Genomic DNA, 22,245 nt, shown 5'->3' with positions numbered 1-22,245 from the left:
ATATCCCTTACCATTGATGTTTGAAGATTCAGGCATAACAAAAAATATCACTACAACACTGTTATAATTTCAACTAAATCAAACTTGTTGGTTTAATGAAATAAGTAAACACAATGAAACACAACAAGTGTTTCCTGGTAAAAAAAAGCAAAAAGTTACTAACACAAGTTGCACAGTGAAACAAACTAAACTCAAAGTCTAAAAATGAGAAAGAAATGAATGAAAATCATCTCTAGTTCTCTCCTTGCACTAGGTATAACAGCAATTATGCTTAACAGCAAAGTACACTCAGTTATTAGAAATGTGAAAATCAGCATAACGTAGAAATTGAAATAAGTCAAAAACCTTAATTTCAGGAAATGGATCAGGAACAAGTCCTAGATTATCACCACATCTAAGTGACTATGAAGTTATATTTTTAGGGTATTCATTAACTAATGAGTAATTCAGGTTACTCTTAGCAAAACAAAAATAGGCAATCGGACATAAGATACTTTCATGCCAGGCAGGCTTAGTAAGAAATCGGCTAATCGATACTCCAGGGTGACCCAAGGTGATGCCTTAATGATTTTAGGTTTTAACAGTTTGAAGTTTTTTAAATTAAAATCCACTTTTTCAAAAACTTATGTCTAAATGTTATTGAAAAAAAAAACAAATGACATTGAAAAACGTAAGTACTAATGCTACTCAAAATAAATTTAAGATTTTTCAAAATTTTAAGGTGGCCTGTACAACCTTTGGTGACCCTTGACTACTTTTGATTCATAAAAATTAGCTGTTTTGAAATTAGGGCGAGAAAACAAGGAGAACTACTTTCAATTTCTTCGCGCAACATCTACGGTTCTCCCGCTTCAGCTCAAACGGAGCCACCCGGATTGAAATAGCCTAAAATAAAAGCTCCCTTTGTTTAAATTTTTCTTTCATCAAATATTGTCTCTCGAGCTTTGATAGAGGAGAACAAAATGAACACTTGAAACTGAATATATTGATAAGCTAACTGTCAATGAAATTTCAACGACTTAAATTTATCAGACAAAGCAGGCCTCGAGAACGGATGACTGAAGCAGGCCACAAGATGCCAAGCATGAAGGTGGCCATCACTACAAGTAATTGTATGCGAACAAGAAACCGGTCTCCATTGGAACTTGAACTTGATTAATCTGTCGCCGAGATTAACATCAGAGAAACTATCCTGTGCAGTTTTTCTATTCCTTCCACTGATAATTGCACGTGTTGTTGCAGCACTTGTAAAATGTGGTCATGGGCTCGTCTGCCGACCTGGTCTGAATTTGCATGAAGTATGCCCTCTCGTGTCTGCACTTGGGACATGGCTCATCAATCGCATCTACATTCTCCCACGCAGCACTCCCACCCAACACATCATCTATTTCCTAGCGAACAGGACAAATTTTTCGTTATTATTAAATGACGATTAGTATTCGGCTCAAAAAATAGATCACTTAATCAATGCCACGTGGTTAGTGAGTGTTTTTCTTTTTGCAATTCGATCTTGCTATTGTACCATGGGAAATATTATGGTGCGCAAATAACAACATAGCTGGCAGATTGCCAGAAAATAGCCGCAATAGATTCGTAGATCGGCAGTCTAAAAAAACAGTAAAAAAGACAGACCAAAAAAATTCGTCTTTTCATTGAAGGCTGATCTGTTATATTTTGATTAAAAATCTGTATAAGTTATTGCTGCCTCTATTAGCTGATCTCAAATAACCTTCATTTAGAGTGACACACACACCCAATTGACCTTATCTCTTTGAATTAAATTAAATAAAAGTCAATTGCAAAGTGTGGAAGTCATTTTTGAGAGTGAGGTAAGGCAAGTGTGACCAAATTTAATCACGCGCATGAACAAAAAAACTCGCTCCACTAAGAGCAAAAAATGACGTCACACATGCAATTCAGTTGAAATTGCATGAACGAATGAACAATAAGTGGCTGTGACGTCATATGGTCGTAACAAAAATCATGACGACGAAAAAAAAAAACATAGCAGGACAAGTCCTGACGTACAATTCAAAGAATTTTCATTGGCTAAACAGAAAATTAGACGTAGAACGGACTATGATTGGATTGAGAAAACCATTTAGAAAAAAATCCGATCCAAAAAATCGAAAAAACAGTAAAAATCAAAGTGAAATTGCCGCATGTGAACAAAAAACCACTAGCCAGAACGAAATTTTGTTCAAACACCGTTTTCTCACTCTACTTTAAATTTAGAGCGAAAAAATTTCACGCCGCAAAACCACTCGCTTTTTCGCTCCACTCCGTGTTTCGGCGTGACCAAAATCACTACTCCAATTTGACTTCAAAAATCATGAAAATGTGTGAACAGATCTTAAAAAAAAACATAGGCGGATGAATTCCGGAAGCGAATCGACGCATCGAAACTTCACAAACAATACCGTAATTGCAGCGTAAGCCATTAGCTTTTGTATTAAACCATTAACTCATTACATCCACGGGTCTGATCTCTGATCTAAAAATTGGTGAAACTTAAACCACTGTCACCAAGAGAAACAAAACGTTTGGTAACGTTTAAAAAATCCGGAAAACAAAGATGGTCAAAAAACTGATAGGCTGAAAAAGCTGACAGGGCTACCAATTGCCCTAAAAAAATTCATGATTCTAATCTCAAAAATCGCGAAAGCAAACGGCAGACAATATTCTTAGAAACTAAGTTAAATGCTCTAAGAATGCTCAAATTTAAAAATCAGAAAAGCACTATAAATACACTTCTAATCACCGCAATTCAGACAAGAAAAACTCATACTTCTTCCTTTTTGTACATATGCTAGACAAAATGATTTCACACTAATTTAAAATTTAAATTGACCATAGAGAAGACATAAGCAGCAGAATATTCAAAGGCAAAAAATTTTTTAAATTAATACCAAGGCCGGCAGAAATTTGCAGTAAATAGTAGTAAGTGTAAATTTTGGAAAATGCTTGCTAGCAAACTCTCAGTACTGCCTTATGTTGTATGAAATCAATTGCAAACCAAAGAAATGACGAAAATCTCAGAAAAATCTGAAATCATTCAATTTTCAACAACTGAAAAAATAAAAATACCGAAAAACAATGTAGGAGCCAGGACAAAACTTGAATGATAGTAATTAGAATGTTGAGAATATGGGCACAATATAAGGAACACGGTAACAAAAACATTCTTGATTTTTGAAAATCAAATTTAAAAAATTAAGAAAAACGAATACATTTCATTGTTCAGCATTCGAGACATAGAAAAGATAACTAGTCATCCGATACAAAGATCTATCATCCTGAAGAGAACGAAAAATAGGAAAAAGCAAAAAGCAGAAGTCAAACATACGAAACATTCAAACATTTTTCAAAAAATTGGTCAAAAACTTTTTAAAGACTCCATTTATGAAAAAGTTTTAACTGTCTTTCAAAAACTTAACGCCAAAAAATGATTGAATTTTTATTGAAACGAAATTAAAGTCCCTCATGTTGCACAAAAAGACTATTTGTAGTAATTAAAACCAAAATACAAAGAAAAAAACTGACAAAAATCGTAAAAAACTATCAAAATCGGATTAGCATATGAAAAATTTTATAAAAAAATATGGACATAATGTAAGGAACACCATGAAAAAGTTTTAACTGTCTTTCAAAAACTTAACGCCAAAAAATGATTGATTTTTATTGAATCGAAATTAAAGTCCCTCATGTTGCACAAAAAGACTATTTGTAGTAATTAAAACCAAAATACAAAGAAAAAAAATGACAAAAATCGTAAAAAACTATCAAAATCGGATTAGCATATGAAAAATTTTATAAAAAAATATGGAGATAATGTAAGGAACACCGTAACAAAGACTAATTCTTGATTTTTGAAAGTTCAAATCAAAGTTTAAAAGTTTTGAAGGTTTAAAAATCAAATTTAAAAAAACAAGAAAAACTAACACCATTTCATTTTTCAGCATTCGAGACATAGAAAATACAACGATACATCCGAGACAAAAATCTATCCTCCTGAACAGATCAAAAAAAAGAAAAAGCATAAATCAAACATACGAAACATTTTGCAAAAAAAGGTCAAAAAATTTTTAGGACTGCATTTATAAAAAAAAATTTAACTGTTTTTCAAAAATTTAACGCTAAAAAATTATTGACAATTTTATGAAACGAAATTAAAGCCCCTCATCTTGCACAAAAAGCATATTTCTAGTAATTAAAACCAAAATACAGACAAAAAACTGAGAAAAATAGGAAAAAAACTACCAAAATCGGATTAGCATATGTACAATTTTATAACACAAAATTACATCGAGGTAAAAAGAGGCATCGAGTATATGAATTATCAACGGGAAGTTGTCATATTGACTGATTTTTGACAAAAAGACGGCTAAAAGATCCAAAAATGAAGAAAATAATAGGAAAAATGCCAAAAATTAATTAAAAAATCAAAAAAAATTCTGCCAATTTTGAACTTGAAACGCGTTTTCAGGCTCTGTAAAACACTGTGCTATTAATTTCCAAGGTTTACATTTCAATATAGCATCGAATAAAAATCATTTCTACAAAAAACCAAATTACAAGCAAAAAAATGGGCCACTTAGACGAAAAAACGGCTAAAAACGGTTATCTATATGTGACATTCAGTCAAAAACTACTTTTCAAAGTCAAAAAGTCATTCACTAAACGCAGCGCATGATCAAAAAACTTCTCTCGCTCAGAAAAAAATTAGTTCACACTGCAATTTTACTCACTTACGCTTTTAGGTCAAAACAGCGTCTGAACGAATAATACTTCCGGTAAAAAAAAACCTGAAGAAAACCAATACTCCTCTTCGAGTCGTAAAAAGACAGCGCCCCAATACAATTCAAATTCTTTGAATTGTAAAAAAAAACCAAGAGAAGGCCAATAATAGCCCCACCTATCGCTGTGCGGCTATTAATAATAATACAATGCAGAACGAAAGTTCTCATTTTTCTCCTTTTTATTGCAATAGAAATATTAGCTCACACTATGTCTAATTTGCATCGCTTCCACTGTAACGCTGACGAATTAAGTGGGCTATATAAATATTCCAGAGCTCAAACGAGAAAGCGCACTTTCTGTGTCGTCTTGAAAACATTTCGCACATTGGGACTCTGGTGAACCTTTAATCTGCGAGAGACGACTTACCTTTAATTTTGGATATTTTCTCTCTGAAATCTTTTCGGTCACAAAGTAGACATAGGGACATGTCCTGCACTGGAACTGATATGCATACTCGCCCTCCGCAGCATAAAGCATGTTGCCATCATTCGGGCAGAACAGCAACATCGTTGTTTTAAACGCGTAAAATCAATACAATTTTAAGGTGGCTCTACTACCATTCAAGCTGTCAGATAAACATACCAAGAATCTGGAATGTCACAGAAAAACCCATACTTTGATATGAAAAACAAAACCTTGGACACGACAAGCACTTTTGAAAATGGCATTTTGACAGCTTCATCAAAAATTGATGAAAAACTAAAAATCCGTTGTGACCAGAAAAATAAGTGTTCGCTCTTAGCCTCAAAAACACATTTAAAAGTTTAAACTTAAGAAAAAAAATCTAAATGAAAAGAGAAGGCTAGCATGAAATAATTCTTAAGTTCTTAAATGATTATTAAATTAAATCATTAATTATTAAATTTAAAAAAAAGAACATTGCTAATTTGCTCTGGTACACATAAGAATAAAAAGCAAATGGTAAAAGAGGCAATGTAAAGTTAAGAATATAACATTATGTAAAATTATAAAATCATTAAATTACCTAACTAAAAATTTGATCTTACATTAGTAAAAAATGGCCTAAAACGCGAGCATAAAATGATCTCACGATTTTATATGTATATCATGAAAATTGAAGAATAAAATTAAAATCTAATGCTCTCAATGTCATCTTTTATATCAGTTACTTTTGGGTCCTTCAAAAATTTTTCCAAAAATATTCTTTCAGTTCTTTTTTTAAGGAAGCTTTCGATGTTGTTTTCCGTCTAATATTAAAAGGCAGACTATTATAAATTGGAATGGCTTTTGCAATAAAAGAATCAGTTAAAAACTTATTGTTCTTTCTTATATCGAACATTATTTTTTGACCTGTCATATGTTGTTTTATTCTCATGGTAGAGAGAGGTTCAATTTTATATGTTCGTTGCTGAGTAAGCGAAAAAATTATTTTGAGCAATGATATTTCAAGAGAAAAGAAACTGGTAATATTTTGTTGCGTAGTTTGAGATCTGTAGACCGATCGTATTTTCTATTAAAAATGGTTTTTATTCCCCAATTCAATTGCTTTTCTAAAGTTGTGAGTAATGACTTTTGCAACCCTATCAGAATTAGAGCGGAATAATGTAGCTGACTTATTACTATTCCATTAAGTAATAAGACTTTCGTTTTCTCTGGTAAACTTTTACTTAGTGTATTTAAAACTTTTATTCCACAAGCCATTCTCTGAAGAATCTTTTTCACTTCTCCATCAAATTAAAGCATTAAATAAAATCATGAATAATTAAACAATTGTTACGAACTCAAATGATTTGCTTCTCCTTATTTCTCAACATCTCTTAAAAAAACTCACACTAATAACAGATAAAAGGTTCATTTGCGTCAAAAAAAAGATCAATTTCGCAAAAAATTGACCGAAATATTGTCTCATTTTCTAACGAATTTTTTAATGTATTTGAATAGTCGATAAGGACAGTGTTAAAAACCTAATCACAAATCTTGTTCTTAGATACCCTCAAAAGGCAACTAAATAACTAAAATGCTCGAAATGAAAGAAATGAAAGCAATTCTGTAAAAACTGATAAACTGACTTAAATTGATTGACTTAAATTTGATATGATAAATTGCCCTAAATTGTGACCCTTTTTTGCAAATCAAAAATCCCAGGCATTTCTCCTCGTGGTGAAAACGTAGATCCAGAAAGTTTGATTTGATAGCACTTATGGTAATATAGGATGACCTCAAAAAGATGGAAGTGGGGCTAGCATAAAGTTTCCTACTTTTGTTTTCAAAAATGTGGAAACAGCCAGAGGGCAACTAAAAATAAGTGATTTTCAAAACCATAGCTCTCTCCAAAACATAATTGCTAAAAGTCAAAACAAGTTTTATTGTTTTTCAGAACTTTCAGTCCTTTAACACTCAAGAAACTTAAGAAACTTCGATTACTTTACAAAGTGCCAATTCATCTTTATCGAGAAATTAAATGATCAAAATTTTCTGTATGATGGCTGCCAAAATGAAAATTGTTACCTGTATTGTAAAAGATGTCTATGCATTATTACATTTGGGATGAAAGAGTAATGATTTTCGTTAGTTTAATACATAGTTCATACAAACGTTTTTGTACTTAAAAGCTATGAAAACGCACAGACCGAAAAAAATACTTCTTTCGTGTGCAGTACACAAGTGGCAGCCAATAGGAAGGCTCGTTTGATTCAGTGTGTCGAGCAGAAAAAACACATATAATTAAATCATAGCATATAATGCCTCATATGCTATCGATTGTATCTAATATAACGCCTGCCATCATAGCAATTTTCAAAATACATTGCCATAAAGCTGGACTGCGATTTATCAGCACATGTTTCTCACTGGGACAATTCTCGAAATTTCTCCAGTTACACGAATGGTTATGTTTGTTATTCAAACGAACAATGCCAAAAAATAAAGCTTAAATTGAGGCAGTTGATCAACTCAACAGAACTATGCTTAGAGAAAAACATATTTAATTCTCTAATCACTACTCAGGTATTCTCCTACTCCCTCCTCAGATCTACATCAGAAATTAGGTTTGATCACTAATTTTTAAACACGAAAATGTGTTTAGAAATCGACTTACGGGGACCATGAGTAAAAATACTCAAACACAGAAAGCTCCTGAGTTGTGATCGGATAACTGAACTATTCAGGTTGCATTTTTTCTACCAAATTATGAACAGCTCACACCCTCAAATTTTTACAAGTTAACTTTCCAGTTGCACATAATAATGAGGTCCTTATCGATGCTTTTCGTTTCTCTTGACTTTAAATCTTCCGTTATGCTGGCACATTGATTGATCAAACGGCAATCAAGTATTAATCAAAATCCATTTTTTACAGTTTGAGAGAGCGAGAGGCCAAAACTGATACCACAGGGCGTCTCAGCTTTTTAAATATAAAGAATCCATAAAAAATCGTCGAAGTTAGAATCTCAGAGAGGCAGAGAATTTCACAAACCACAGATGAGAGCTTTGATAGAACACATATTAGTCTGGCATGCCTGCGGAAAAGTCGCAAATTGTCTGACCAAAATCAAGTGGCGCTATCAAAAATTTCTGATGCGGACGAACAAGGATTCAATATCAGCTATATTGCCATATCTCAAAAATTAACCGCCGTAATCTTATCACATTACTTAGAAGTAAGGTCTGTAATTGATCTAACAACCACACTAATTTAGTTTAGCTTACAAAAATCCAATATTATACGAAGTTATTAAGAATTTTATGAAGACCATTTTTTATTCAAATCAAACACAACTTTCAATTACAACAAATTTTAACTCGGTACGAAAAGATTTTCACTTTGAAGAAAACATTCGAATTGTCTCTACTTTTTACGTAGAAAAAGTGCAGTAAAAGTGTAGTAAAAGTGCATTTAATATTACGAGCATCTAATAGGCGTGGAAAGAAACACACAAACTCAGGTAAACTTATTGTCAAAATGGTTTGAGAGCTGGATAGCGGGAGACTACGCCGGACTTTGATATGAAGCTGCATCCATGAAACAATCAAGAAGAACAGTTAATGAAACCATAGAAGGACTTGCAGCTCGTGATAAGGCGTTCTGCTTACAAGGCGAATTCGGGAGAGCAGCAAAAATTCTCTCATCCGATGGAGTAGCACCAGAAAATATCCAAACATTTAGAGGACTTAAAACTCTACATCCTTTGGACGAACCTCGGCTGCAATTTGAAGATTACAGCTCCCAAGCGCATCAGTTTGATGAGCCAACTGTATTTGGCCAAATAGAAGCTTTCCTCAATTTCTCAGCTGCTAGTCCATCCAAAATGTACCCGGAACATCTTTTACCAGCAGTTCTCTGCTCAGCTTCTGATCAATCTAAACAAGCTATTACAAGCATAAAAAATTTAGTAAATTTGGCCAGCAGGGATGAGCTCCGTTTCAGTGGCACCAGTTTTTTGCAGCGCTTCTTCTCTGCGTCCTTTAGCTGTGGGCGATGTCTTGCAACGTTTAGGTGCAAAATGCATATCCAAACAAACAATCGGCGTCGGCCGAACTGTTATCGTCTAAAAAACTAGTTCTAGGAGTCAAGTGCGCAGCCGAAAGTATCATACACGCAACCAAAATTACATTTGGGAAAATGCAGCGTTTACAAAATGCAGGAATTTTGAAGGTTGATTCCATTAAAGAAGCCAAATTTTGAACGCAGATGTTACCTTATTGCCGAGTCTTGCATCGTTTGCCATATATTGGAACTCAGAGCACAGTCATCTTTATTACAGCAACAAATCTGTAACTAGTCAAATCGGAGACCAAACAGGAGATCCCTTGTGCCCACTGCTGTTTTCATTAACCTTGTGTCCTGCAATAGAAGAAATTGAAACAAAAATACCCAATCTTACCCAGCCCTGCTGGTACCTTAACGGTGGTATTATTGCTGGAACAGAAACCGAACTAAACGAGACCGTAGATATATTGATTATCTCGGGGAAACTTGCGACTTGGAACCCAGAAGAGGCAAGTGTGAGGTCTGGCCAGAAAGAGCTCTGAGCACGGTTGAAAGGAGAATTAAAAGAAACAGTAAAGAGGGACTTGAAGTACTGGAAGCTGCGGTTGGCTCCCCAGATTCGTTGCTTCCTCGTTACAGAAGCGTGTTCAAAAGATCAAAATACTTGAGATCTTGGAGTACTTAAACGACCATAGTGTGCTCTTGGCATTCTACATAGTTGCTTGGGTGCACCAAAAAAATTATAATCACTGCGCTGCAATACACAATCGGAGGAAGCCGCAAAAAATTTTTGAGGAATTTCCACTCTTTTCAAAGGACAGCTTTTGAGAAAATACTGGGTACAGTCTTGCTCAATAAGTCATGGCATCAAGCTTGTTTGAGTCACACGAGCGTCTGACCAGATAAGAGCAGGCAATATTGGTTCGGTATCTCAGTCTGCTATTTTGGTATAACTTAAAATTGTCCAAAGTCCGACAGCAGATGACAACTATAACAAAATGATTGATGAACTAAATAGTTTCTCAAAATCGCAGCTTACTCAAATCAAAGTACAGAAAGTCCTCGACGGAGTCGCTCTCAGGAAATCAAACTTGAAACCAAACATCCGATAGGGAAAAGGCTCGCTTATTGGCACTCTCTCTGCCTCAATCAGGAGCCTGATAATCGACAGCTACTATACCGTTTCTCGGCCTCGATCTCTTGCCCAACCAGTTTCGTGCAGCTGTAAAGTACAGACTAGGCGCTCCAGTATATGAAAAAGAAAGAAAAGTCTATTGTAAAACAGGATCATTAGACACACTCGGTGATCATGCTGTTACGTGCCATGGCCGGGGCGATATGATTTTGTGGTACGCATGGCTAAGAGACAAAATTTTGTCAGCTTGCAGCGCTGCTAACCTGTCGCCAGTTAGCGAGCAGAAGAACCTGATACCAGAAACAAATTCTCGACCTGAAGATGTGTATTTACCTTGCTGGTCTTCGGGACAGTCAGCAGATCTGGATGTAACCATTACCTCTCCAATGCAAACCAGTATTATTTCAAATGCGGTGAGGATGTCTGGTTTTGCCCTGAAAGCTGCTGAGGAAAAAAAGTTCGATTCATTCCCATGGCTTTTGGTGGTTTCTCTGAATTGGTGAGGACATTGAAGCGAATAGCTCGTTTCACGGACAAAAGTTTGCACCCAGCTGGTTTGTCAGTTGCTTTCAGCAGGCTTGCTCAAAAGGTTTCAGTCACATTAATGCTAGGTAACGCTATAATTCTGATAGCAAGAAGTGCAGACCTGTGAGTCCCTAGCAAGAGCTTAGTACGAGATGCCAAAGGCGACAGAAACTACCTTGATCTTTTACCGCCCAACGAGGGGTTGGCGCCCAAAATTAATAATAGCTTGCCCAAAAAGTAGGGATATATAGGAGCTGAATAGATCGCGTGATAATATCGCAGAATGATTGCTTCAATTTTGAGGCTGAACTACTATGTCACCAAATGGGAGGGGACTTAATTTATTAATTGATTCTTGTAGACTCACCCAAAGGGACGAGAGAGTTGAACAAATTACCTGTGTAAACGATAACGACGGACGCAGTTGATGAAATTATAAAACAAGAGGGGGACGGTAAACTCAATTAGTAGACTGTTGATTTGAAACAGAACCATGTCAGCACTAAACTAAGTAAAACGCACAACTGAAGATTTTAGTCTTTGATACAGAATTGTGCTAATTCTGAAAACACTGCATCCACAGTTGGAAGAAACAAGAACTGCACGCTGAAAATGTCTATAATGAAATCTAAATCACAATAAAAATTACAAGTTACAGAGCAGAGTATGTTAGTGTAAATTTCAGTCAATTTTGGCTGAAAGGTCCTCTTTTTAAGCCACTTTTGTTTATCCGCCGCCTATTGTCACCTTTTTGCGCAAAAAACCAACAAATATTATTCGGATGAAAATTTAAAAACTAATTTAACGTGAATAAACAGTTAATTCATCTGTAGTAATCATACATTTTAGACAAATGTTCATAACGGAGTACTCGAAATTTGAAAGCCCTTATTTCTCTAATATAAATAGTGAAACAGGAGACAAAAACTTGAAAAGTATAAGAAAAATACAGAATATTAAAAACCTATGCTATGAGCAAACATCAGCGTCAAAATTGTTCATCTGCTCCGCCTTGTTCCCAAAAAGTAGCCTGCACTTACAAAAGGCTATTTTAATTTAAAAGCTTTCTTTACATAAATAATTATTTTCACTAAAGCACTCACGAAGCTACAGATCTCAATTAAAATGTTGGGCTAGCTGTTTTTAATTATGAAAGAATCGCTTGTTACTTCAAAATAATAACATTAACTCTGGACGGACACATATTTCTATTATTGTCAGCTTAAAGATTTTAAAGTTTTTATCATTGAGCCGTCAAAGCGACCATCCCAGAAAAAAAAGCTATGTCGTGTCTTTTTAAAACTGCATCTAGATTCAAATGGACAGAAAACTTTGAAAAAAATTTACTTCGAATATAATTTTTTTCAAAGGTCAACCTGTTTAAAAAATCAATTCAAAAATCAATTCACAAACAATTACTCGTAGAAACAACCTTCTGAACATTAAATCTTCGGAAGCAAAATTTGTTCAAGGACAAAAGTTTGCACCCAGCTGGTTTGTCAGTTGCTTTCAGCAGGCTTGCTCAAAAGGTTTCAGTCACATTAATGCTAGGAAACGCTATAATTCTGATAGCAAGAAGTGCAGACCTGTGAGTCCCTAGCAAGAGCTTAGTACGAGATGCCAAAGGCGACAGAAACTACCTTGATCTTTTACCGCCCAACGAGGGGTTAGCGCCCAAAATTAATAATAGCTTGCCCAAAAAGTAGGGATATATAGGAGCTGAATAGATCGCGTGATAATATCGCAGAATGATTGCTTCAATTTTGAGGCTGAACTACTATGTCACCAAATGGGAGGGGACTTAATTTATTAATTGATTCTTCTAGACTCACCCAAAGGGACGGGAGAGTTGAACAAATTACCTGTGTAAACGATAACGAAGGAAGCAGTTGATGAAATTATAAAACAAGAGGGGGACGGTAAACTCAATTAGTAGACTGTTGATTTGAAACAGAACCATGTCAGCACTAAACTAAGTAAAACGCACAACTGAAGATTTTAGTCTTTGATACAGAATTGTGCTAATTCTGAAAACACTGCATCCACGGTTGGAAGAAACAAGAACTGCACGCTGAAAATGTCTATAATGAAATCTAAATCACAATAAAAATTACAAGTTACAGAGCAGTGTATGTTAAATTTCAGTCAATTTTGGCTGAAAGGTCCTCTTTTTTAAGCCACTTTTGTTTATCCGCCGCCTATTGTCACCTTTTTGCGCAAAAAAGCAACAAATATTATTCGGATGAAAATTTAAAAACTAATTAAACGTGAATAAACAGTTAATTCATCTGTAGTAATCATACATTTTAGACAAATGTTCATAACGGAGTACTCGAAATTTGAAAGCCCTTATTTCTCTAATATAAATAGTGAAACAGGAGACAAAAACTTGAAAAGTATAAGAAAAATACAGAATATTAAAAACCTATGCTATGAGCAAACATCAGCGTCAAAATTGTTCATCTGCTCCGCCTTGTTCCCAAAAAGTAGCCTGGCACTTACAAAAGGCTATTTTAATTTAAAAGCTTTCTTTACATAAATAATTATTTTCACTAAAGCACTCACGAAGCTACAGATCTCAATTAAAATGTTGGGCTAGCTGTTTTCAATTATGAAAGAATCGCTTGACACTTCAAAATAATAACTTTAACTCTGGGCGGACACATATTTCTATTATTGTCAGCTTAAACATTTTAAAGTTTTTATCATTGAGCCGTCAAAGCGACCATCCCAGAAAAAAAAGCTATGTCGTGTCTCTTTAAAACTGCATCTAGATTCAAATGGACAGAAAACTTTGAAAAAAATTTACTTCGAATATAATTTTTTTCAAAGGTCAGCCTGTTTAAAAAATCATTTCAAAAATCAATTCACAAACAATTACTCGTAGCATCAACCTTCTGAACATTAAATCTTCGGAAGCAAAATTTGTTCAAGGACAAAAGTTTGCACCCAGCTGGTTTGTCAGTTGCTTTCAGCAGGCTTGCTCAAAAGGTTTCAGTCACATTAATGCGAGGTAACGCTATAATTCTGATAGCAAGAAGTGCAGACCTGTGAGTCCCTAGAAAGAGCTTAGTACGACATGCCAAAGGCGACAGAAACTACCTTGATCTTTTACCGCCCAAAGAGAGGGGTTAGCGCCCAAAATTAATAATAGCTTGCCCAAAAAGTAGGGATATATAGGAGCTGAATAGATCGCGTGATAATATCGCAGAATGATCGCTTCAATTTTGAGGCTGAACTACTATGTCACCCAATGGGAGGGGACTTAATTTATTAATTGATTCTTCTAGACTCACCCAAAGGGACGGGAGAGTTGAACAAATTACCTGTGTAAACGATAACGACGGAAGCAGTTGATGAAATTATAAAACAAGAGGGGGACGGTAAACTCAATTAGTAGACTGTTGATTTGAAACAGAACCATGTCAGCACTAAACAAAGTAAAACGCACAACTGAAGATTTTAGTCTTTGATACAGAATTGTGCTAATTCTCAAAACACTGCATCCACAGTTGGAAGAAACAAGAACTGCACGCTGAAAATGTCTATAATGAAATCTAACTCACAATAAAAATACAAGTTACAGAGCAGTGTATGTTAGTGTAAATTTCAGTCAATTTTGGCTGAAAGGTCCTCTTTTTTAAGCCACTTTTGTTTATCCGCCGCCTATTGTCACCTTTTTGCGCAAAAAAGCAACAAATATTATTCGGATGAAAATTTAAAAACTAATTAAACGTGAATAAACAGTTAATTCATCTGTAGTAATCATACATTTTAGACAAATGTTCATAACGGAGTACTCGAAATTTGAAAGCCCTTATTTCGCTAATATAAATAGTGAAACAGGAGACAAAAACTTGAAAAGTATAAGAAAAATACAGAATATTAAAAACCTATGCTATGAGCAAACATCAGCGTCAAAATTGTTCATCTGCTCCGCCTTGTTCCCAAAAAGTAGCCTGGCACTTACAAAAGGCTATTTTAATTTAAAAGCTTTCTTTACATAAATAATTATTTTCACTAAAGCACTCACGAAGCTACAGATCTCAATTAAAATGTTGGGCTAGCTGTTTTTAATTATGAAAGAATCGCTTGACACTTCAAAATAATAACTTTAACTCTGGACGGACACATATTTCTATTATTGTCAGCTTAAACATTTTAAAGTTTTTATCATTGAGCCGTCAAAGCGACCATCCCAGAAAAAAAAAGCTATGTCGTGTCTTTTTAAAACTGCATCTAGATTCAAATGGACAGAAAACTTTGAAAAAAATTTACTTCGAATATAATTTTTTTCAAAGGTCAGCCTGTTTAAAAAATCATTTCAAAAATCAATTCACAAACAATTACTCGTAGCATCAACCTTCTGAACATTAAATCTTCGGAAGCAAAATTTGTCAAATTTTCTCGCAACCATTGACCTTTTTTTCTATTTCTAAGAGACCGTTAAGAATTTAATTTTTGTACAAAGCCAATTCTAAAGCAAAATTAGGGTTTCCTTTTGTTGCCGGAGTTTTAACATATAGTAATTTACAATTTGTTTTTTTCCTGAGCCGAACTAAGCCAGCCTGTAAAAAGTTGCCGACGTAAGCCTAATTTGGACAGCAACTTCGATGACGCAGGGCTTAGAAAAGAATGCTTTAAGTCAATTGCATTCAGGCTTTTTGATGTTTTACGATGCCTTACTCTGTAATTACACCACCTAGTTCTATTACCTCAATCAACCTGCAACAGGAGTTCGAGCTGATAGTATGGCTCTCCTCACTTTTTACAAGTCAATTGTTCTAATATTTAATGCTTAAACATTACTAATCCGAAAAATTGATTTGCAAAAAGAAAGGAGAGCTTTAATGTGATATTATGCGAAGCCAGTTTAAACCTATACATTTCATTTATATGCAACATGCAAAAAAAATTGTCGAATCATTTTCTAAAAAGTATAAAATCCGATGTTATTGTTGCCGCGCACCCAAATAGTCAAATATAGATGGCACATGCGATATATACAATTTAAAAACACCCTCCGACTATATACGGGAAAATGTCAATATTTTAATTGTCATATGACCTTGTATGATTCTTTTTTCAACTAATACAGAAAATGAAGATTAGAGAATTTTGCGGCTCTCAAAATTCTTGTACGACTGCTGTATGATTTGCAGGAAATCAAATATGATCATTGTATGACTACTTAGAAATCATGCAAATCAAATATGACATAGTATGATTACCAAGCATTATATATGTACCTATCCTAGTATGAAATCTAAGAAAGATATATATGAAGTGAGACCTGGCTAAACGCCGTTTTTGCTTACGCAGCAGTCTCGCAATTATGGCAAAATAGAATTCATTCAAATTCTTTTTACTAGAATGTGAAATAGGCCTTCTCTAATAGCTAAGAAAAATTTCAATGTGCTTGTGTACATCCGACCGCATTTTTATTAGGTATTTTATAATTTTACTTCCATTTCATAATGAGAAATTCGGGTAAACAAATTGGTATTTTCTGATAAAATGTGATACCTTAGTTCTATTACCCATATCAATCTGAATCAGCAGTGTGAGATATTAAGGCTCTCCTCTCTTTTTACAGATCAATTGTTTCTAATCAGTAATGAATAGAAAGATTTCTGATCAGAACAATTGACTTATAAAAAAAGGAGAACCTCAAAATCTGATATCCTCAGAAGCCAATTTATACCTATAGATACTCTTTTACAGGAACCATGCAAAAACATTTTTGGATTAAAGTTCAAAAAATTTTTCTGAATAAGTATAAAATCCGATGTTATTGTTGCGGCGCACCCAAACATTCAAATGTAGGTTGTACATGCGACATTTTCAATTTTAAACCCTCTGACTGTATAGGGGCATTTAGGGCACTAGACAAGGTTTTAATTGTCATATGACCTTGTTTGATTTTTTTTCAACGTCTACAGGAAATGAAGATTTTACAATTTTGCGAATAATGCCGTCAAAACACAAACTGTCGAGATAATTATCGAAAGGCAACAAATGTCTGATTTGGTCTGATGTGCTTTGAAAACAAGTGTCATAAATATTAAATTCACAATTTTGAAATAATTTGGACAAAAACAATGATCGAAAACAAATATTATAAATTTACCTTTTATAAAAACTTAACCACCAAAACTAAACCTGAGCAATTAGAAACTTGAATCACTAAACAAAAAGCTGCCAGTCCAATCTCCTCTCTGTGTTGAGCTCAAAATATCACTCTGTTCCTTTGTCTTCGGTAATAAGTTCTGGGTAGCTGATAAATTCTGTTCTGATGCACAGTAATTCTCGACGTTCACAGGCTGCCAAGTCCTTCGCTCAATTATCATATCAGAACAATCTGATTCCACAGTTTGTTCAAGGTCACTGCTTTCTTCCGACTTCTGACCCAAAAAGTTATTGATATCATTATTACTGCAAGTTGGTTCGCTTTCTTCGGATGACTCTGCTAGCTCGCCATTTGCACGTGAAGGGTCGTTTTCTAATGCAATATTCGCCGCGTCATCACTACTAATTTGCGGTAGCGATACAAACTCGTTCGGGTTAGATAACTCAAAGTTGAATACTTTCCGAGTCGAATTACATACTGACTGCTCTTTTTTAACTGAGTCGAAGATGTGGCTCTTCACGCAAGAGATGGGCGAGGCAATTGTTTGTATATTTGCCTCGGAAGAATCAAATGCATGACCTAAAGCAGATCATTGAAGTAAATGCTATCAGGTTATATTTGAAACGAAGTTGTCAGCCGTTTTTATAAGTAATTCGATTAACAGTTTTGCCTCTTATATCGGTACCAAGCAATGGTGCACTTATGTCTGTAACCCAGTACGGTTAACTTGTCAACCAAAATCTCGCAGGCGCTGTTGATCTGAACAAAAGATAAACATAACCGAATAACCTGGAAAAACTCTCGAACTAGTGGGGGCTCTTATCTATTGCAGCCTGCTTCAACCAGGGGCGGGGGATGACTAAAGTCATTTTAAGCGGGCTTCAAAAGACGTCAGTAGAGGTCATTTACACCACCAATAAAAAATAAAGTGAAAGAATTGGATCTTTTCCTCCCCAGCACGCTATGCGTCCCTACAAAGCACGTGTCACTACAAAGTAAACCATTATGTAAAAATATGACACGTGCGTCTGGGGGTGTAAATAATATGCACCCACTAAGATGAGGGGCACAAACAGAAAAGATCCAGAAGATCCAAAAAATACACCCAAATTGGCGCACTTTTCGTTTGACTTTTTGGAGTGAACTGCCGTCACTTGAGTTCAGCTGCTGACACATGTGGAGAAGAATGAAATTTAGATCTCGCAAAATGGAAAAAAACAAGCGCGCAAAAGTCACTCGATAAGTCAACAACAGGCAAGTGAAAATTTTGCAAAAAAATAGCCGATAGAATACTGGAAACTACTTGAAGAGACGCAAAATGTAATCTCTAAATCAGCAATATCGCAGAAAAAGAGCCGCGTGTTTTGAAAAAAAGCAGACACACATTTTATTTCAAACGTGTGGGTTGTTGCTGGGAGTTGCTTCGTAGGGTAGGCAGGTAGGTGGTTGGGGGGTAGTTAGGCGAGGAGGGGTGGTACGTAGGGGAAGGTAGATAGATGAGGGGGTAGGGGTTAGATAGGTGGCGGGTTCTGTAAATTGGTTAGGGAAGAGGGACTGTTATAGGACAAAAACTTCTCCAAATGACAAATCAAACGTGAACATTACTTGCAGTTCCTAATCAATATGTAATAGGAACTATGCTACTGTTAAAGTAAACGTTCTAAACAGAAGTCAATGTTCAAAAACAAACGTCAAAATTTCACGTCCCGAACAAAATTGATTGAGCTTAATAATACAGCAGGACAAATTCTGAATTACAATCCAAAGACTTGAACTAATGACCTGAAAATGAACAGTTTCACAGCAAAAACAACCTATGGCAGTCAGCAAAGCCCATGATCCTATAAAAGCAAAAATGAACAAACAAAATGAACAAACAGATTTAGTGTTTTAAGAATCCTAACCACAACATTGAAGGAAAATAGTTAATCTACGCATCCTTAGGATGGGTACATCAACCTTGGAAGAACTGATGACAGGCAAAGCAAAAACGAGGCAAAATAGGACTACAAATGAAGGTAAGAATTAAATTCACTTGAACATTTCGAAATCGAACGGTATCATTGTCAATCGAAGCGTTGGCTTGAAAATGGAGCCTACAATTGATTATAACTACTCAGCATTAGAAGGCAAATTGGAACTTTTACTTTTCAGGCTGAGCGCTGAAAACACAAAAAATAACAAGAACAAGCACGACTGAAAAATCAAACTTCATTTTTCGCCAAAACAAAAATGGTCTAATACTTTCTGAAAACAAAGTGTAAAGTCACAGTAAAAAACGCTACGACTGAAACAATTATTCCGTATAATTCTCTTTAGCAACAGATGAAAACTGTGATAAATGAGATTAAATGAAAAGACAGCGATAAAACATTCAGAACTAGCAAAACTCAAATAGTCAATAATATTTTTTTGAAAAAGAACACATAAAAGTTTAAGAAAAAACAATGAACTGAAACGAATAATTCCATTATTTTAAGCACCTAAGCATCAGTGAAGAACTGTCATCAATAAAACTAAGAGAACACATCAAAGGGAACAAATTAAAAAATCGATAACGTTTCCTGAAAACAATTTTGTTCGAAATCATTAAAAACATGACGTTTGAATTGGAACAAAAAAGTTAAAACATAGCTTGCAGATGGCCACAAAATAGCTGCCATAGCTTTGTTCATCGGCAGTCTCAAAACGATATTAAAAAGAGACCAAAAAACTTTTTAATTAAAGGCCTATATTATGATATATTATGATTAAGAATCTGTATAACTTATTGCTATGTCTATATGCTGCTCTTATATAACCTTCAATTGGAGTGACACACACTCAATTGACCTTATTTCTATAATGAAAATTAAAGAAATCAATTTGAGTGAGGAAGTCATTTTTCAGAGAGTAAGTCACGTGAATGAGTAAGTCAGAGAAAATCACGCGAATGAAAAAAAATTTGCTCAGTTATGAGTGAAAAAAGACGTCACTTCCTGAATTAAGTTGAAATTGCAGTGATTAAAAAAACAAGTGATTGTGACGTCATATGATCGTTACAAAAATCTTGACAACAAAAAAAAACGAACTAAAAAATCAATATTAGCATCTTATGAGACCAGTCCCTAATGCGATTAATTGATAAGACAACAAAACGTTCAACAAATGCTCGCACACCTCAAAAATTCATTAAAAAATCTTGAAAACAAAGTGTCAAACATAACCGGCTAACGTCGGGTAAGTTGCTCACAGACCACCGTCGAGCGGTTGGTGTCGTCAGTAGCTAGCCACGGTTTAGTGAGGCTACCTTTAGCTTAATTGAAGGGGCGAGAGGTGAGCGACGCGGGAATGAACCGGGGGAGGTGGGCAAAGGTGGGGGGGGGTTGACTGCACAGGGCCCTTACCACTTGAACGATGTGCAGGGGTGGGGATTGGGGGGGGGGCTCATTTCCGTGAATCCCACACTTGAAGATTAGTGAGCTGAAAGGCTATAAAAGCACTTAATGCCCGCTGGGCGCTACCTGTTTATCCCCTTTTTGAGGACGAAAAGGCAAATGGGTCAGACGAAAAATCCATCAAGCTAAAAAATCGCTAAAAAAGACCGACTGGACAAAAATAATTGTTACAAACTTCGCTTGAGAGCAATTAAAGACATTAAAACCACAAGCCGTGAAATCAAATTATTAATTTAGTTTCATTTACAATGTATTAGCAACCAAAGACACCTGTCACTGAATAATACTAAGTGACAAGACAGCAGAAACGATAATAAAAAGGCCAGAAATAAAATATTCATTATTTTCTGACCACAAATGGTGTCAAAATCACAAAAAGCATTAGCTGCCCGTTGATTAGCAAGAAAGACTGAGCCAAAAAATGTGAGCAGATCTTAAAAAAAGCACACCGATACTATCCAAATACTTTGGATTGTAAAAAACCCGTAGAGCACCAATACTCCTCTTCGAGTCGTTAAAAGGCCAACACGTTTGCATTAATCGCATCAAACTTCGTTCGAGAGCAATTAAAAATAGAAGCGCTAATCCATAATATCACCAGAAATATGTTATGCTCGTTTGAGGATGTTATTTATGATATCTGAACTTGCACACATACCTTGCCTTTGAGACGGATTTCCATCACAATCACTAAGAGATGTATTCGTAATGTCGGCCGCAATTTTAAATGGATTGAAGAGTGTTCTCTTTGCAGGGGACAAAGGAGTCGAGCAGACCTTTGAGGAGTCAGCAGGCGTGAATACAAGCTCCATCTCTGTGCTGTTTTCTTTATTTGAACTTTCAGTGATGCTTTCTCCTTTAATGTACCCCATCCGTTTTAACGATTCTGCCATCTTTCTTTCTCCTGAAAACAAATAAAGTGAACTTACTGCTAATTCTAGCAATGTGCATTCGACGAACGAGAAGAGCAGAAAATGACGAAAAAAAGGATCAGGCTAAATATGACCGTCTAACGTCGAACAAATTGCTCTCGGACGACTGCTGGTAGCTCGGTTCTATTGACTTGAATTTTTCTATAGGAGATTACCGATAGCTTTAACAGCGAATTTTAATACAAAAATGTAAAAAAATACTCAAAGGCGCGAATCTCTGAAGTCTAAATACTTCATGACTTTTGAATTTTAAAAATACTAATTTGATGCATTCAATACTATTTATGCATGTACAAAAAAGTTAACTATTTAACAAATTCTGCTAATTAAAAAACTACAGATAGACATGGAAGTAATAAACTGAAAGCGGAGTCTAGATAGAGATCTACCAAATGATAGCGAAAATTCAACACCACGAAAGATTGTTGAGATATGGGGCATGGAGTTTCATTCGACTAAAATAAATAATGGTCATCTAAATTACATCACGACTAGGATAGCATGGGTACTATAAGACACGACAAAATATGCACCAAGTCTGACAACCGAACTCAGATACCGAACATTACAAATATATCTCGTCATCTATTCTAAAGCCTAATGGAGATGAACATAATTACTTGTTACCGATTATTGTCGCCCTGCCAAAGTGAATATTCCTCCGTTCATTCTCTCATGCATGAAGAACTCATTGAGGTATTGTATGTTAACAGACAACAGTCACAAATTCTGTTTTCATCCAAGTACTAATTTTGGAGTCCTAAATTGACCATATTAGTGGCACCAACAAAAAGTCTTTCTTCTCAGGAATGGGTAAGAAGCTAATTGTTTAGAGAA

At 35.1% G+C, this 22,245-nt stretch overlaps 3 protein-coding genes across 3 annotated transcripts in view; all 3 read right to left on the bottom strand.

Moving 5' to 3' along the window:
* LOC142339478 (uncharacterized) overlaps nt 1-22,245 on the bottom strand; it is a 604,341-nt gene that overhangs the window by 537,064 nt on the left and 45,032 nt on the right. The gene's annotated exons all lie outside the window — the stretch shown is intronic.
* Nucleotides 964-5,385, bottom strand: LOC142340094 (DNA-directed RNA polymerase III subunit RPC10-like). The gene is made up of 2 exons (XM_075390513.1): nt 5,167-5,385; nt 964-1,391 (listed from the first exon to the last, which is right to left on the bottom strand). The coding sequence occupies exons 1-2, from the start codon at nt 5,305-5,307 to the stop codon at nt 1,206-1,208; spliced, it is 327 nt and encodes a 108-aa protein (XP_075246628.1). The 5' UTR covers nt 5,308-5,385; the 3' UTR covers nt 964-1,205.
* LOC142339477 (uncharacterized) overlaps nt 16,963-22,245 on the bottom strand; it is a 50,319-nt gene continuing 45,036 nt past the window's right edge. Inside the window, exons 3-4 of the mRNA XM_075389520.1 lie at nt 21,135-21,380; nt 16,963-17,618 (exon numbers count right to left, since the gene is read on the bottom strand). Of these exons, the coding sequence (XP_075245635.1) occupies nt 17,080-17,618; nt 21,135-21,380 (785 nt within the window). The 3' untranslated portion in view covers nt 16,963-17,079. The remainder of the gene's footprint in view (nt 17,619-21,134; nt 21,381-22,245) is intronic.

Source organism: Convolutriloba macropyga, chromosome 5, assembly GCF_964194025.1.
Source record: "Convolutriloba macropyga chromosome 5, txConMacr16.3, whole genome shotgun sequence".
NCBI lineage: Eukaryota > Metazoa > Xenacoelomorpha > Acoela > Convolutidae > Convolutriloba > Convolutriloba macropyga.
This window is presented reverse-complemented; position numbering and strand designations above follow the sequence as displayed.

Excerpts from the sequence above, each read along its gene's own strand:
- LOC142340094 (XM_075390513.1), bottom strand. The coding sequence starts at position 5,307 with ATGTTGCTGTTCTGCCCGAATGATGGCAACATGCTTTATGCTGCGGAG. Across the intron at positions 1,392-5,166 it reads GAAAATATCCAAAATTAAAG|GAAATAGATGATGTGTTGGG; the intron begins GTAAGTCGTCTC and ends CCTGTTCGCTAG.